This window comes from Vipera berus, assembly GCF_964194415.1.
Source record: "Vipera berus genome assembly, chromosome: 1".
In the NCBI taxonomy this organism is placed as follows: Eukaryota; Metazoa; Chordata; class Lepidosauria; order Squamata; family Viperidae; genus Vipera; species Vipera berus.
The window spans coordinates 52,214,052-52,230,733 of record NC_138202.1 but is presented as its reverse complement, the minus strand read 5'-3'; the positions used below and the strand labels follow the sequence as shown (position 1 = coordinate 52,230,733).

Sequence of the window (16,682 nt, the reverse complement as noted above, 5' to 3'; positions counted from 1 at the left end):
ATTATTATTATAACTTTTATTCATTAAACATGAAACTCAGTCAACTAAACACTCAAATTGACTGGCACTAATGGTTGACACGGGTTGCTGCCAGCATCCTAGGTATCAACCAGGTATCTCCTTAAAATGTAAGATGTTCCGAGTAGCGCAGTTTTTTGTAGCTTTGCTGGAGTTATTGCAGGAAGCTGCAATTTCTTGATGTATTTTGCAAAGTTTTTGAACATAGTTCCCAATGCCCCGATGACAATGGGTATCACTGTTACACTATTACACTGTTTCATCCATAATCGCGCAGTTTCAATGGCCAGGTTGTTGTTGTTGTTGTTGCTGTTGTTATTATTATTATTAATCGCACAATCAGCCAGATGTTCAGACTGGATTTGGCATTTTTGTCTACCTATTGAGTCCTTACCAAAGACCTGGGATAGGCAGATGTGGATGTTTGATGGTATTACAGATATCGTTGCAGGATGGAAGCAGTTCCTTGTAAGGCCACCTTTTGCAATTGACTAATAGCAAATTTGTCAATGCCAATGGTGTTCAAGTGGTGCTCCAGTTTTTTTGGTTTGCACCCAAGGCGCCTATTACTATTGGTACTACTCTTGCTTGCCTTTGCCACAGTCTTTCTATTTCTATTTGTAGGTCTTTGTATTTTGTTATCTTCTCCAGTTCTTTTTTGTCTATTCTGCTGTTTCCAGGCACTGCCACATCTACTATCCAGACTTTTTTGTCTTTCTTATCAACAATTTTTAAGTCCGGGGTGTTATGTTGCAGGTGCTTGTCTGTTTGAATTCTGAAGTCCCAGAGCAGTTTAATTTTATCATTTTCTATGACTTTCTCTATTTTATGATCCCACCAGTTCTTGCTTACAGGCAAATGATATTTCTTGCAGATCTTCCAATGCACCATTGTTGCTACTTTGTCATGCTGCTGCTTGTAGGACAACCATTTGTCTGAAATGGTATAGGGTTTCCTGCCTGAGCAGGGGGTTGGACTAGATGACCTCTAAGGTCCCTTCCAACTACTTCTTCTTCTTCTTCTTCTTCTTCTTCTTCTTCTTCTTCTTCTTCTTCTTCTTCTTCTTCTTCTTCTTCTTCTTCTTCTTCTTCTTCTTCTTATTCTTATTATTATTATTATTATTATTATTATTAACAACAACAACAACAACAACAACAACAACAACAACAACATCTTCCATTCAAAAAAGGTGCTGTGAATAAGCACAGTGCTCAGAAATGTTTTCTGATACAGCAATTCCATTCGATATTTTCTCACTTCTCAATCTGGATTACAACAGTGGAGAACTAAGATAATGTAAGTGACTAACAGTGTGGTCTTTCACTTAGGAGTATGTCTATTTGTTTATATTTATTTGGTTGTTTAGAGGGCTGCCCAAATCCTAAGTAACTCTAAAGAGACAAACAACTAAAAATCAATTCACCAAACAGCAAATACTAAACAAGAGAAGAAAAAGATACAGAAACAAAACAAAAAAGCCCCAAAGGGGACCCCACAATCATCTTGTCCCCAGACTTGAGAAAACAACCAGATCTTCAAAATTTCCTGAATGACATTTAAGACATTTTAAGTCATAAGAGGGAATCTTTCGGGGGGCGGGGGGGAACCCTTTATTCAGTTGGCCTTTCTCCCAAATATATAGGCATATTCTACAAGGCAGATATCGAACTAGTGGATAGCGTCTGTATTTCAGGATCAAACATTAGAAACAAGGAGTCAAGAAATACACTGCAGGCTAGTATTTAGTAGAGCAGCTACACCAGTCTTGGAAAAGATATTGAAATGTCATGATGTTTCTATACCTACCAAAAGCAGAATAACCCAATCCATGTGCCTATGATGCTCTGCGGAAGAGAAAGTTGGACTTTGAAGAAACAGGATAAGAAGAATGTTTATGCTATTGGACAGTAGTGGTAGAAAAGTCTTCTGAGAATACCATGGATTGCCATGAAAGCAAACAAATAGATAACCAACAAATCAACCCAGATTCTCACTCAAGGATAAAGGACTAGATTTAAAGTATCCTATTCTTTCTGCCACATTATATAAAGATCCAGCTCTTTGGAAAAGGCTGTAATGCTGGGAAAGGTGGAAGGAAAGAGAAGAAGAAGACCAGCAGCAAAATGGATAGACTCAGTTACAATGGCAATGAGTGTGTTATTGGAAGACTCGAAGGACCAGGTTAGGGACAGATCATCATGGATAAAATCTATTATGTGTTTGCTAAGAGTCAACAACAACTTGATGGCAGGTAATCATTCAAATAGGAATCAGGATTGCTGAAACTGAATCAAATACTTAATCAAATGGATTTCCTTGATTTAAACGGAGAGATTTCGAGGTGCCCTTATGCAAAGTATTTATTTTATGTTGCCGGATTATAATCACTAAAAGATCTAGAGCAGGGGAGTTATCCAACTAGAGGACAATCAGTTAACATGATCAGGGGATAGACAAGGTCATGGCTCAAATGCTGACCACTGCACACTTGCTGCTGCATGCCCTGTCTGTCCCCTGCCCACTATGTTCCTGGGATGGCCACAGAGAAGCTGGTGGCTCAACAGGCTGAAAACCAAGTCTGTCTTCAGTTTGCAAGGGAAAGACGGACTGGTGTTTGACCATGCAATGAAAGGAGTCTTCTTCACCCAATAACCATCCCTGCCAGTCTGCTTCTTTTATCCAACACCTGCTCTATATGTTTCTTATTCACAGAGGGATCTGCCTATGGGCTTCTCCCCATAGAAGATTCACTGCTATTCCCTCGGTTTGGTCTAAAGTCAGTGGTGGGATTCAGCCAGTTCGCACCAGTTCGGTAGAACTGGTAGCTAATTTTTTGTTGCCCAGGCCCAAAATGGACTTGTGGAAGTGGCATCCACATGGAGAACCGGTTCTTCACATATTTGAATCCCACCACTGTCTAAAGTTACAACGCCAAGAGCAAATCCTCCATTCTCAGGCCAGCAGTGCAAAGTTCTAGAGTCATTTGCACAAAATGAGGAAAGACAAACTCTCTTGATTTCAAAGAAAAAAAGAATCAACTGTTTTCTACAAACCAGATCAGATTAGTTAGATCACACCCTTGGCCTGTCCTTCTCCTTTAAATGTTAGTTATTGTTGTTTTTACTTCAAAGAACAATTTGTTTATATGATAATAAAAGAAAATGGCAGTGTTCTAACAGGTAGCTCAAAAAAATAAGAGGCAAGATGGTAGCCGCAATTGTGTTGAATGCCACTATATTGATTATATCCCCTTCCCCACCCCACTGGAATTCCCTTGTAGGAAATTAATATGCTTCCTCCTTCCAATTATTTTGCCATAGGCAGCATTGTCAGATGAACAATTTCTAGGCACTTTTTAAAATGCCATTAAATATTTTTAATATCTAATCCAATTGTCCCAAAGGTACTTTTCAAAAGTTAACTGGACTTTCTTGAGTTTTTAGGTATTTTAACTTTAATTTTTGATAAATTTGCCTTATCTTATCTCTTTTTATTAACATATAAATCTCAACTGCTCTCTTAAGCAAGGGCCAAGAAGCAAGGATCCCACTTGAATGTGTCTTTCAACTTCTTGCCAGTTTTCCCATTGAGTGCTTATGGGGAGCCAGCAGAGAATGTCAGAAATTGAGATCACATAACTAACTCACTGCAATGGACAGAATTCCAAGGACCCATTATAAATCCTTCTCCTTTAGTGCTGTTGCAAGTTTGAACAGTCACTGGATAAGTGGTCATAATCTGAACAGAAATATACATTCTATGTACACATACATTAGCTCACAATACAATGGAGAACTTAATTTTAAGTAATTAGTTCAAAACTGAAGCTGTACTATAACTAATACTTTGATGTGAATTGCAGTGATTCTTTTTTTAGTCTTATATAATACTCAACTTTATATTTGTAACCCTGACATACTGTACTAAATGGTAATACTGATAGAATTTTTATTTTAGGGTTTTTTCACTATTTTAAACTTTTAAAATAATAGAATGTTAATAATTTTTAATCATATTATATAAAAATTCCACTGAAATCTACATTAAAATTATACAAGATTATACAAGATCAAGATTTATAACATTACAATAAAAAGTAAATTATTTTAGGTTACCAGCACTTAGGTTCATGTTAAACCTTCCTTGAGCCTATAATTATGCTGTATAGTTTGTTTGTTTTTTTCATTCTAGGGTTCCTCAGCTTTATCCTCTCTGCTCCCACATTTTCTATGACCCTATTCTAACGTATTACTCACACACACACACACACACACACACACACACACACACAAAGCCCTTGGAATATTCAAGGAAAGCGCACTATGTTATTAGTGCCTACAAGGTATCTATTAAAGGCACCACAGTCTTTGCTGTGAATGTTAGGGTTGGTTAGTTGGCATTGGTTGCTGTTCCTGATGTGAAGTAGGGGAGGCAAATTGTGGCAGACAAGTAAAGTGATAGGTTTAGCTTTGTTTAGAACTTGATCTTGGGAGAAGGGAAATTTTCAGAAGGGAAGAAGGAGCTCCCCTCTCCTGATTTACCAGAAACCCCTAGGCCATGTATCTCCCCACCCAATAATATTCTTGCTTTCCAGATACACAATGCAAACTGTCCACAAAACCTGCAAGGGGGCATTGCCTTGGAAGGGCAGAACTCTTTCACACCAGCCAGTTATCCATCGACATATCATAGGACTATCCATGAGATTCCCCCACATAGTGCATTGGCATCCACACTAGATAGTTGTGCATGGGATCATCATGGGGGCTGCTACCAACAGGTGGGGGGAGGGGTGCTGGGATTTGAAGCATTTCCACCTCCTGGCAGAAGCAGTTAGCAGCTGTGTTGGCTTGCTGAACAGTGAGGAATCCCTGCGCAGTATATTGGCAGCCGGCTGACACGCTGTACAGTGAAAAACCGAGGGGAGAGGGACATGCCCATACCAGTCCAAAGTGGCCAATAGTTGCTGGAGTGACCCCTTTGCTTTGCATCATTAACTTAGTATGAGCCAAAGTACTAAGTAAGTGAAAATAGCCTGGTTTCCAGGGGAAGGTGGAAAACCCACATTCATTCTCAGTTCAAAAAAAAAACCCTGACATCAGCTGGTTTGGGCTAAGATTGAGAAGGCTGCATATGTGTATGATGTTTCAAAATGGCCGTCCAGGCATTTTCAAGATGAATGTAGGAAGATGTAACAAAATACAAGAGACGTCACTCTCTAGGTTTGCACTGCTGGGTAATAGATAACATGGTTATTGATTTATTTGGCATAGAATCCAAGCCCATAACATGGCTTGTCTATAAAATGATGAGATGGATTTCCAAATGCTAAGACAACCATAGCCTTGCTCATTCTCCATTCATCACATCCCTGCCTTCTGTAGGGCGGAGAGGGGGGGAAACTCTACTGGAAAACAAAGCTTTTCTTTAATGGATTAGACACCAGGGAGGAAAGGTTAATACAGACAGTCCTCAACTTATCACCACAATGGAGCCAAAAATTTATGTTGCTAAGCGAGAAATTTGTTAAGTGAATTTTGACCCATTTTACAATTTTTCTTGCCACATTTGCTAAGTGAATCACTACAGTTGTTAAATTAGTAACACGGTTGTTAAGTGAATCTGGTTTCCCCATTGACTTTGCTCGTGAGAAGGTTGCAAAAGGGGATCACATGACCCTCGGACACTGCAACTGACAAAAATGTGAATCAGTTGTCAAGTATCCAAACGTAAATCACATGACCCTGAGGGTGCTGCAATGGTCATAAGTGTGAAAAATGGCAATAAGTCACTTTTATCGGTGCCGTCTCTCACTAAGCGAACTGTTTAAGTCGAGGATTAAGTCGAGTACCTATATTCATGGACCAGGGCGTGGGGGAGGGGGAAATGGGGAAATTGGAAAGAAAGCAAAAATGTCCACTAGAAACAGGAGCTCCTACCTTGAGGTACCCTGGAGGCCCTGCTAGTAAGTGGGATTACCTGAAAGAGTTCAATACGCTGCTCCGAACGTTTGGAGCTGAGGTTTGGCAAGCGAAGGACCCGAAACTCTGCCCGGAAGAGGCTGGTGATGTTTGTCTCTGCTGAAGACACGTTGAAGCGGAACATGTTGGAAGTTACTCCTTTGGGGCACAGCGGCAGCTCATCTAAGAGAAAATGACAAATGAGTTGGAATGGCATTGAGGAGGGAAATTATAATCCAGCCAGGATTGAAAGCATTTCATTTATTTATTTATTAAATTTATATACTCCCCACCTCTCGCAGTTTGAGATGACTATATCTACCAGTAGGTACAAGAATTGAGGCAGAGTTTACCCCTGGCTAAATTGAAATGATTTGCATAAGTTGAAAAAAAATCCCCCATCTCTTCCAAAATGAATGTGGTACGTACATAGTAGTTCACCTGAAGATTGTTTAATTGTTCAATTAAAAAATGCTAAATTAAAATGACTCAATAAATTGTATTACTTTACTCCTTGGAAGTACTTTCTGCCCAGATGCTGTTCCTTAGACAGAATAAAACAATTAAGAGCAAAAGAAACATTGGCCTAGTATGAATCAATGTTGGTTACCTTCAAATATCCATCTTTGAATGATTCATCCTCTAAGCTTATTAATAATTTGGTCCTATATATTCAGGACAAGGAACAATCTTAAACTGAATAAAGAACAAATGTTTAAAGTCACTGTAAAGGATAAATCAGCAAAAACTGGCCTATCAAAATCCAAAAAATTATTTTAAACACGCATTGTTTTCAAATCGGTTCTCACCTAAACCTACCAGGAAATTTTACAATTAAAATAGCTGGGTTCAATCTCTTAAAGATTCACAAGTCAATTAAACAAACAAACAAACAAATATCAAAACCCAGCAGAGAATCAAAAGCCCCTTATTCAGTAGTTTTGCCATCAAATTTTGTTGGTGCAATCTTGAGGAAGCCCTTGGACAACACATGACATGTAATATTTGACACGTCCCCTTTTTCCATGACTAGTCATAGATGCATTAACACATTTTTAAAAACCCTACATTGCACATAGTTTGTTCTCTATTGCAATTCTTGTATGTCCCTCACCTCAAAAATGGTAGGAAGCTCAAAATTAGTGACATGATCAGAGCGGACTCTGAGGTTATCTACTCTTGATCTATGTTATCAAAAGCTCCTGAAAAATCCAAGAAAATCAACTCCCAGTAGAAATAATTCATCAAGACCACTGGAATAGATTGAATGCCAATTCATAGGTCATGTTTAGATTGAAATAAGTTTCATTAATCTTTGTCCCAAAGATGGTTTTTCATCAGATAAGTGGACTTTCTTGTTTTTCTTTGAAGACATTTTGCTTCTCATCCAAGAAACTTCTTCAGCTCTGACTGGATGGTGGGGAATGGAAATCCTGCAGACAGCTGGTCATTTGCATTCTTTTAGAGAGTCGTTGATGACACCTGGAGGCTTATCTGTGTCTCCAGGGTCACCTGAGTAGTCCAAATGGGTGTAGAGCCTTCTTGGAACTGTTAAAAGGACTGTGTTGTAGACTGGAGATAGATGGTGTCATATCGCTCCCCCTCTGTTGAGAGAGAGCTGTTCAATTTTGACATAGATGGCCTCTTTGACCCGCTTTCAAACCAGCAGTCCTCTCCGTCCAAAATGTGGACTTTGGTGTCTTCGAAAGAGTGGCCTTTGTCTTCTAAATGTAAATGGACTGCTGACTGTTATCCTGATGGGTTTGTTCTCCTATGTTGTGCCATACTTTTATGAAATTGTTGTTTCGTTTCCCCAATGTACAGATCTGCACATGGCTCACTGCATTGTACTGCATATACCACGTTGCTCAGTTTGTGCCTGGGTGTTTTATCCTTGGGGTGGACAAGCTTCTGCCTTAGTGTATTCTTGGGTTTGAAGTGTGCATGTATGTTGTGTTGGTTGAAGATCCTCCTGAGCTTTTCCAATATTCCTGCAATGTGTGGAATGACTATGTTGCTTTATTTATTGTTTTCTTTGTCTGTTATGGAGGAGCTCCTGCTAGGTCTTTTTTGAGATTTAATGAAGGGCCACTTGGGATAGCCACACGTTCTGAGGGCTTCCTTGATGTGTTTTATTTCTTTTTTCTTTTCCTTCTTTGGTGGTAGGAAGGCCTTCAGCTCTGTGGTGTAAGGTTCTGATAACTCCCATTTTATGTTCCAGTGGGTGGTGTGAATCAAAATGCAAATATTGATCTGTGTGATTGGGTTTTCTGTAAATTTCATCGTTAAGGCTTCTGTCTTCTTTAATATATACAGCACAGTCCAGGAAGGCTAGACTATTTTCCTTAATATCTTCATGGGTGAATTTGATGGTATCTGTCCACCAAGTTGATATGTTTGATGAACGTTTCCAATTACTGTGTTTTGATCTTGACCCAAGTATTGTCGACCTACCTATACCAGTGAGTGGGTGGAATTCCTGTGAAGGAGTTTAGGGCTTTGGTTTCTACCTCTTCCATGTAGAGATTGGCCACAATGGGGAACACAGGTGAGCCCATGGCGCAGCCATGTTTTTTTCTATAGAAACCTTCACTGTATTAAAAAATAGGTAGTGGTCAGGCAGAGGTCTAGCATAGCACATATGCAGCCTGGGCTGAGGTCGGTTCTGTCACCTAGGATGCTGTCTTGTAGAAAATGTTTTTTCACTAATGTGACAGCTTCAATTGTTGGGATGCAAATGAAGAGTGAAGTCACATCATAGTAAACTATCGTCTCATCCGAGTCCAGTTTTATTTTACAGATCTTGCTGGTAAAGTCATGTGAAATATTGATGAGATGAGTGGTGTTACCAACTAGAGGAGCTAGTATGGTAGTGAGATATTTTGCAATGTTGTAGGTGACCGAATTGATGCTGCTAACTATTGGTCTCAGTGGTGTTCCTTCTTTGTGGATTTTGAGGAGTCCATATATGGATGGCGTGGCTTCCCCAGGTTAAAGACGGTAGCATTGTGGCTTGTCAATGGCATTGTCCTTTAGTAGTAGTTGCAAGAAATCAATGACCTTTTTCTTGTAACTGCTGGTGGGATTGCTCTTCAGAATCTTGTATGTGGCAGTGTCCTTCAGAAGACTGTTCACCTTGGCCTTTTAGTCATCTGTGTTCAGGATGACTGTGCATCAAAGAGGTAGCTTTAAAGACTCTCTAAAACAGACATGTCAAACTCGCGATGTCATGTGACGTCACGCAATGTATCAGAGCTTTATCGCCCTTGCCGGCAATGGGATGGGCATGGTTTCCCGGTGACACATCCGGCCTGCAGGCCAGCAGTTTGACACCCTTACTCTAAAAGAATGCAAATGACCAGCTGCCTGCAGGAGTATAAATCTTTCCACTCCCCACCATCCAGTCAGAGCTGAAGAAGCTTCTTGGATGGGAAGCGAAATGTCTTCAAAGAAAAACAAAAAAGTCCAGTTGCCTCGTGAAAAAGCATCTTTGGGATAACAACAACCTGGATGACAGAATCTCCATAGACATTAATCTTCGTCAGTTCCAAGTGCTTCCTTACATATCCTAGTTGCTGTGCTTCGTTTTCTTCCTCTGTCTTCTCTACAGAGGCTTTGGTATTTTTCACAGAAGTTGACTTCACACCTTAAGCCCAAAAAGGAGACCACCAGGAGAGGGCTAGATTGAGTTTTTAATTCCTCAACTCCTTGCCCACACACACACAGACTACTCCCCCAAGACCCAAAACATAGCGCTCTCTGCTGCTTTTGACAAGAAACAAAGATGTAGTACTCTGGGAAGCCTGCCACATGGTGTCATGTGGACAGGAGCCACTGGATATTTTTTTATATTTTGGACATATATATACTCCTGTCCTAGCGATGACGTGTTAGGGAGGCAGGGAGTGGAAGTGCAACGATCTAGTTCGCCTGTCATCATTTGGAACCAGGATGTGGGACTGTCTGCTTTTCTATCAGAGCGAAAGCTCTCCTCCTTCTGCTATCTTGCTTCCTCTGCAGGGCTAAAGTCCTGGAACAAGACAAATACTTTCAGCTATCTGGTGAACAGTTTGGAGCCATGGCTATTTCCTGTGTGTGCCATTTGGAATTGTCTGTATCAGCGCCGAAACCTCAATGGAATAAGACTTGCCCCACTTCCTCGGGTGGCGGGCGGGGGTGGGGGGGGAGGATAATGGGTTTGGCTCTTATGTTTATTCTGAATCACCACCTGGCAGAGAGACAAAGCCAGGAAAAAGTTGAATACTGGCCGCTTTTGAAGACATGGGACCAAATCCATCATCCAGGCAAGGGAGGAAAATGGCACAGATTTCAACGGCAGGTCTCTGCTTTCACCAGGGTTAAGTTGCACTCTTACTTTCTTCATCATGATCTAACTTCAGTGGTGTCTCTTGGAATCCAGATTGTTTGGTCCCAGGAGACAGTCAAAACAACACTTCCTTCCAGGGAGTCCACAGCTCAATTTCTCACTGTAAGCAAGATCCTACCTGGTTGAGTCTGGGTTAATCTCAGTAATCTCTGCTCTTACTGCCTTTATCTTGGCCTGAAGTTTCTCTCCCTGCCTATATACACTGATTTTGCATCCTGAATAAACTCGCACAGATCTTTGGCTAAATTTCTTTCCAAGACATACAGTACTTCAAATCAAATATCATTTCCCATACTGTAGAATAGAGAACTTTTGGGAGGTTGGGCCATATTTGGAATTTTGTAATCACTTTCACAAAATAGTTATTCATAACATAACTGCCAGAGTGATATGGGAAATCACAAATCCCCTGTTAAGTAGAGGTTAGATTGTTGTGTTGTTCCTGACATTCCCTCAGTAGCATCCAGGATATCTCTATTATCCAACTGGGCTGCAGGCACTCATTACTTTGGTTGTGTAAGAACATCCACAGTTCCCTCTTCTGATCAACAAAAAATAACTCATGATTCTTCTGTGATTAAAGCTAAATCATTAACAATGTTGACAGCTTTCCCTTTCTCTGTACCTTAAGATGTGCTTCTGACAATTGTTGCTATTGGCACGGATCCTATATTTTTATGAAACAGTTTATCTGAAATTAAAGTATGGAGACATTTGCATCGTCATCTCATTTATTGCAGCTTGTTAGACATAGGAATCCCAAAGGTCATTCATGGGTTATTTTTCCCCAGTTGCAATATTTGAAAACTTGTGAAAAGTATATGTTATATCCATTAATTGTTTTGCTGTCTCTTACGTAGAGCTTTGCAAGTTTCCACCAAATTCCTTGCCAATTTGTACCAAAGAACAGAAGAAACAGAACATATAGGCAAAATATGCTATTTCCCAAATAATTTCAAGCAACTCTTCCTTGTGTTTTCATTTATCTCCTGCATAACAACATTTCTTCAGGTAGTTTCTATATGGATCAGGAAAAGAATTGAGTAAGTAACTAGAAAGTGCCAACTTTACTGAACTAAAACTCCTATGATCCCATTTAATATGACCATATTGGTTAAGGATGGGGAAGGTATTTTTTTATCCTTCAGGAGGCACTTGTTCAGGGATATGTGCCTCAAAATATGACTACACAAGGAGATGTGAATGGGGCAAAATTTAAAAGGTGGTGGCAAGCTTCAAGCAATATTTTCTGTTAAAGAGTTTGTTGACTGATTACTTTCAATAATTGGATCCTCCCCAGACCTTCCAAACAGGGCAGTAGGGCGTCTTTCAGCTAAGGTTGATGAAATCTAAGCCAGCACAGGAACAATAGAAGCAACTTTTGAGACTGCAGTGGTTTTCACTGCAAGCAACTCCGTAAGTTGGCCGAATTGAGCAAGTTATAGAAGCATCTTGTTCTACTGGTTACTTCTTTTTCAGAACAGAATATGAAACACTGCAATTAAATGGTGGGGGTGGGTTAGTTATATTTGTAACTAAACTCAAATACTGAATAATTCCATAATCCTCCTCCTCTTCTTAACATAAATCCACATTGGTTAAGCAATGAACCCCTGAAATTTCTCTCACTGAGGAAAAATGAGGCAAGCATATTTGTATGCCAGAGTCTAGGACTACTGCAATACTTTATTAGCTCCTCTTTTGTTATTACACTACCACAGTGAAATGCTGAAACTCAGAAATATTGTTTTAAATTTCATTTAGCTTCAGGGCATTTATTGTTTTTCAACTTCGGTGGCTCCATATTTCTACTATTTCATAGCAAGAGACAGCACAGATGTACAACATCTGTATCTTTGGGTGTTTTTTTTACCTTTGTGAAGACCACTCAGAATCCTCTTTTCCTCTGATTTGCTGTAATATCTGTTTTATTATGTATCATTTTCATAATACCCTCAGCATTACGAAGAAGCTACTCTGCCCTCTCTCTTATGTTGACACTTATTCATGTCCACATTTTTCAACTTAATGGATTTCTTGAAGGGGAAATAATGTGATGATGTTTTTAAAAAAGCAACAACTCTGTTGGGGTCTCTCACAAGAAAAGGCATTTTTAAGGGTTGCTGCTCATAGGGGTTCATAGGCTGAGTTTCTAACTTAGATCCTTGTTGCCTGGGTAAAGACTATGCTTTCAGATCTGAGATTGCACCCAGTGCAAAGAAAACCAAGGCTCTGCCTGGAAAGGCACCAGCACCTTTTTGATTTCCAACAACAGCGTGACTGCAAAACTACTATGCCCATCAAAATATACAGTCACAATAAGGAGCTGGGGGGTAAGGATTTTTTTTTTACAGTTTTGCAGAACTGGCAAAAGGTTTAAGTGGCTGAATGACCAAATTTTCCAAATATTTTCCTTACGGTTCCAACTCTGCTCCTGAGTGCAGGTTCAATACTCATACGGATTGCCGATCACTGAACGATTTACTTCATTACGTGCAAAGCAGAAACCAAATCTACCATGCCGGTTGTGGCTGAATGTACGTTAGGTATTCTCTATAGGAGAGAGCTTCCCCAGCATCTGCAGTGATTGCTAGTCACATATGGAACATATTAATATATCTGCTCCGTCCTTCAAAAATAATTTTGGCTTCAAAGCATCAGAACACTTTTTGCTCCCTCAGTCTTGAAGTACATTGCTCCCACCCACTCATGTTCTTTGTTGCTCTCCCCCCCCCTGCCCGCCTCCTACTTCAGCTTTGTAGATATCCTTGGTTCTTCTCACACTGGCTGGATTTGGGGATGATGTTATTCCAAGACACTGAAACTAGCTGGGCCCTGGCTTACTTATTACAAATGCTAAAAGTTTTCTACCAAACATGATGTTTGAAATTCTTGGATTCAGAGAGGCTAGCTGCAGGCTTCCAAGAGGCTATCTGTGTCTGCTCAGAGGCCAGCCCAACTTCCCTGAGTAAAAACGTATTTTCGAGAAAGGGTGCAGAGATTGCAGCCTGAATTGTTTGAGTTCTCACCCTCATCACTCACTCCATCTTCTGCCCTCTATATTCATCCCCAACAGCCAAGAAGATATTCCTGCCATTCTTTTCTCTTGTGGCCTTTTCTACCCCTCCCTCCAGAATACTTGGCCATGTCTTCCCTCTCACCTCCCACTCAGCTCTGCTGTTAATCCAAGAGCCCATGAGGACACCTAATGGCAGTCAAGGAAAAAGGAGCTATGGCCACAGCCTCTTTCTCCAACTCTTCCATTATTAGAAAACCAGTCTTGAGCGCACTAGCAGAAAACAGGCTTGCTAGAGTTAGGTATTAACAAATCAATGTACAAGTCTGCTTGGCCCACAATTTCATACATGAGTTAAATCTGCATGCCACTTCTAAAGTCAGATACACTTTATTCTCACATTCAAAATGTTCTCTCCACACATCCAACACATAAACATTTATGGTTATGTTGAAAACACATCTACATTTGTCTTTTGTATTTGCTGCTATACACAGACATGGATACTAACACAGACAGACACAGGAAAAAATATTTGCAAAGATCACTTCTGCATCTAATATATGTCTAGGCAATCAGCTTTGATAGTGTACGCATACAAGTATACCCTCATCCATTTGCATAAATATCAGTGCTTGGCAGGCACTCACCACACACTGATAGACAATGCCGCAATGAACAGCTATTGCCAACTTCTTGGCCAGACAAGATTCTGCATCCTAAGAGGGGCAGGGGGACTACTTATAGGGATAGATCTCTCAAGAGACCTGGCAGAGAAATGGCTCTTTATTTTTGCAACCAGGAATTTACAAACAACTAAGCAACTGCAGAGAACTCAGACTACTGTGCTTTGGATTCAGATCTAAGCTTACACGAGGACCGGGTCATTTTAAGGCAACAAGAACTCAGATGTTGTCACCGTCTTTTCCACTCTAGAATCTTTAACCGCTTGGTGACTTTGCCTTCCTCCTCTTCCTATTCCCAAGAGGGGATGCTGTGATTTCCGCCCCTCTTGAATAAATGTTCAGTAGGCAACATCTCCCACCTCTTCCCACTCTTTAAATGGCTCTCCGGGAATCCAGAAGGAGCAGGGACTTACTGTGTTCGGGAAAGCCCTGGATCATGTCAAACTTGTGGATCTCTTTGGCGTAGTACTCGGACTCCGAGTTGTCCTGAGAGCAGCCCTCCTCCTTCTCCTCTTCCATCTCCTCTAGTAGCTCCCTAGTGCTGTTATACAGAGCCAAGACTTGATAGGGCACGTGGCTTCGCCCCACACTCTCCGGAGGGCTGGTTAGGCGCAATTTGCTCAGGATTTGGCCCCGGATGGCCTCTATCCTCTTCTTCTTGATGTGCTCCAGGTCCAGCGTCGTGCAGGAGGAGAGCGACAGGCTGACGGTGGCCAAGCTCAGGAGCGAGAGGAGCAGCAAAGTCCCGCGCAAGTGCATCTTCAGGCGTGGGGCAAGGTGGGGCAAGAGCGGCGGGGCAACTCCGCAGGGAAGCGCGCTGGCGGAAAGGCGCGGGCGGCGGACCGAGCAGATCCTGCAGTCTGGCACTTGGCGAGAAGGGGCATGAAGGATCTCCCCGCCGGCCTCGGGAGCGGGTTGGACTCCTAGCCTAGGAAGAACCGCCGGACGCTCTCCAGGCAGAGGAGAAAGCGGATCGGCGCCCCGCCCCGCCGGGGTTCCTCTCCATGAGGGCGAGGGGGCAAATCGGGCCGGGGGGGGGGGGAGGGACGAGCTGCCGGGCTTCACCGCCTCGCCCGGGATCCCAATCCCGCCGCTGGGCAGCTTCGGAGCAGGCAGACGCCCGGGAGACTCGGCGGGGATCGCGCGGGTCAGGGGCCGAGAGCGCACTTGCGGCGGCCGCTGCGCCCCATTCCTGCGGCTTCGTCGCCGCTCGCCATGCCGGTGGGAACTGCGCCGAGACGGGGGTCCCCCCCCTCAAAGAGATGCGCCCGAACCGCCTTTGCCGTTCTTCCCGGCGGGCAGAGCTGCTAGCGGTGCCCCCTGGCCGGCTTTCGGAGCTGGTCCGCCGTCGCCCGGCTGCCCCAGTTTCTTCGGGCAGAAGCCGCCTCCTTCTCTCCCGCCGAGAGCCAGCCAGCCGTCCCGCTCCCCCCGACCGCCGCCGCCGAGCTCCCCCTCGGACCCCTTCGCCGTCGCCTCCTCTGCCTTTTCTCGACGCCAGGCGCACTGCCTGCTTCTGTTTCTCTCGCTTGAAATTTTATACCTCCCTCCCATGACGTCTTTGAGACCGGGCCGGGCACAGGGGGAGCGACCGAGGGCTCTCGCTCCAAGCCCAGCCTTCGCGTCCAGCGCAAGGCGAATGGGGCGCTTTCCACTCTGGGATGGCGGTGGCGCTGGGGAGCTTCGGCTTCCGAGCTTCGACCAAGTGATCAGTAGGAGCTGAAAGGCTCGGCAGCCACGGATTGTATCAGCGCGCTAACCGCTTTTCTTTCCTTCCTTCCTTCCTTCCTTCCTTCCTTCCTTCCTTCCTTCCTTCCTTCCTTCCTTCCTTCCTTCCTTCCTTCCTTCCTTCCTTCCTTCCTTCCTTCCTTCTCTCTCTCTCTCTCTCTCTCTCTCTCTCTCTCTCCCACACACACACACACTTTTTTTTAAGAAGAAAAAAATCCAGGGGCGTGAGATAAAAGTAGGGAAAATTGGTCGGAAATTTTTCGAGGTGTCTCGATTGCAACCGACGTCCTCGAAGCATCCCAAGCGTCCTTTCTGTGCTGTTTTTTTTGCCATGATCTCGTGATCACCGGTGGTGTCAACAAGTGGAATCTATGTGTTGGCACACCTGTATGATCCTGCACTCGGTCATTCCCCAGTACTAAAACGCTTTTGATGAACTGAAGTGATTCGACCCCGCAGCTATACTCAAATCTAAAGCTTGGTGGAATGATTTCTTCCAAGTAAACCTGGCAGATCGGGTGAATTCTAACGAAGACCCTCGCTTTTAACTATGGCTTGAATATATTGCGAGGTTACAGCGCCGAAAAGCTCGGTCTCATAGTTGCTGTAACAGCGTCGTGACAAAAGAGGTTGACCCTGAAAAGAGAGAGAGAGAGAGAGAGAGAGAGAGAGAGAGAGAGAGAGAGAGAGAGAGAGAGAGAGAGAGAGAGAGAGAGAGAGAGAGAGAGAGAGAGAGAGAGAATTATGCTGTGTTTTTGAAGAGCTGGGTGTTCCCTCCGGTTTTGTTTTGTTTGTAAAGTATTGGGAATGTGAGGTTGCGAACTGATTTAGCAAGCGGCTTGGAACTACCGTGTGTTCTGTTTTTAATTTAATTTTTATAATTTGTAAAG

General features: G+C 42.7%; 1 protein-coding gene across 1 annotated transcript in view; it reads right to left on the bottom strand.

Annotated features, from left to right (window-relative positions):
• Window positions 1-15,559, bottom strand: part of TGFB3 (transforming growth factor beta 3) — a 29,756-nt gene extending 14,197 nt beyond the window's left edge. Inside the window, exons 1-2 of the mRNA XM_081343325.1 lie at window positions 14,481-15,559; window positions 5,998-6,161 (exon numbers count right to left, since the gene is read on the bottom strand). Coding sequence (XP_081199451.1) covers window positions 5,998-6,161; window positions 14,481-14,826 — 510 coding nt within the window. The 5' untranslated portion in view covers window positions 14,827-15,559. The remainder of the gene's footprint in view (window positions 1-5,997; window positions 6,162-14,480) is intronic.
• Between the last annotated feature and the right edge of the window lie 1,123 nt (window positions 15,560-16,682).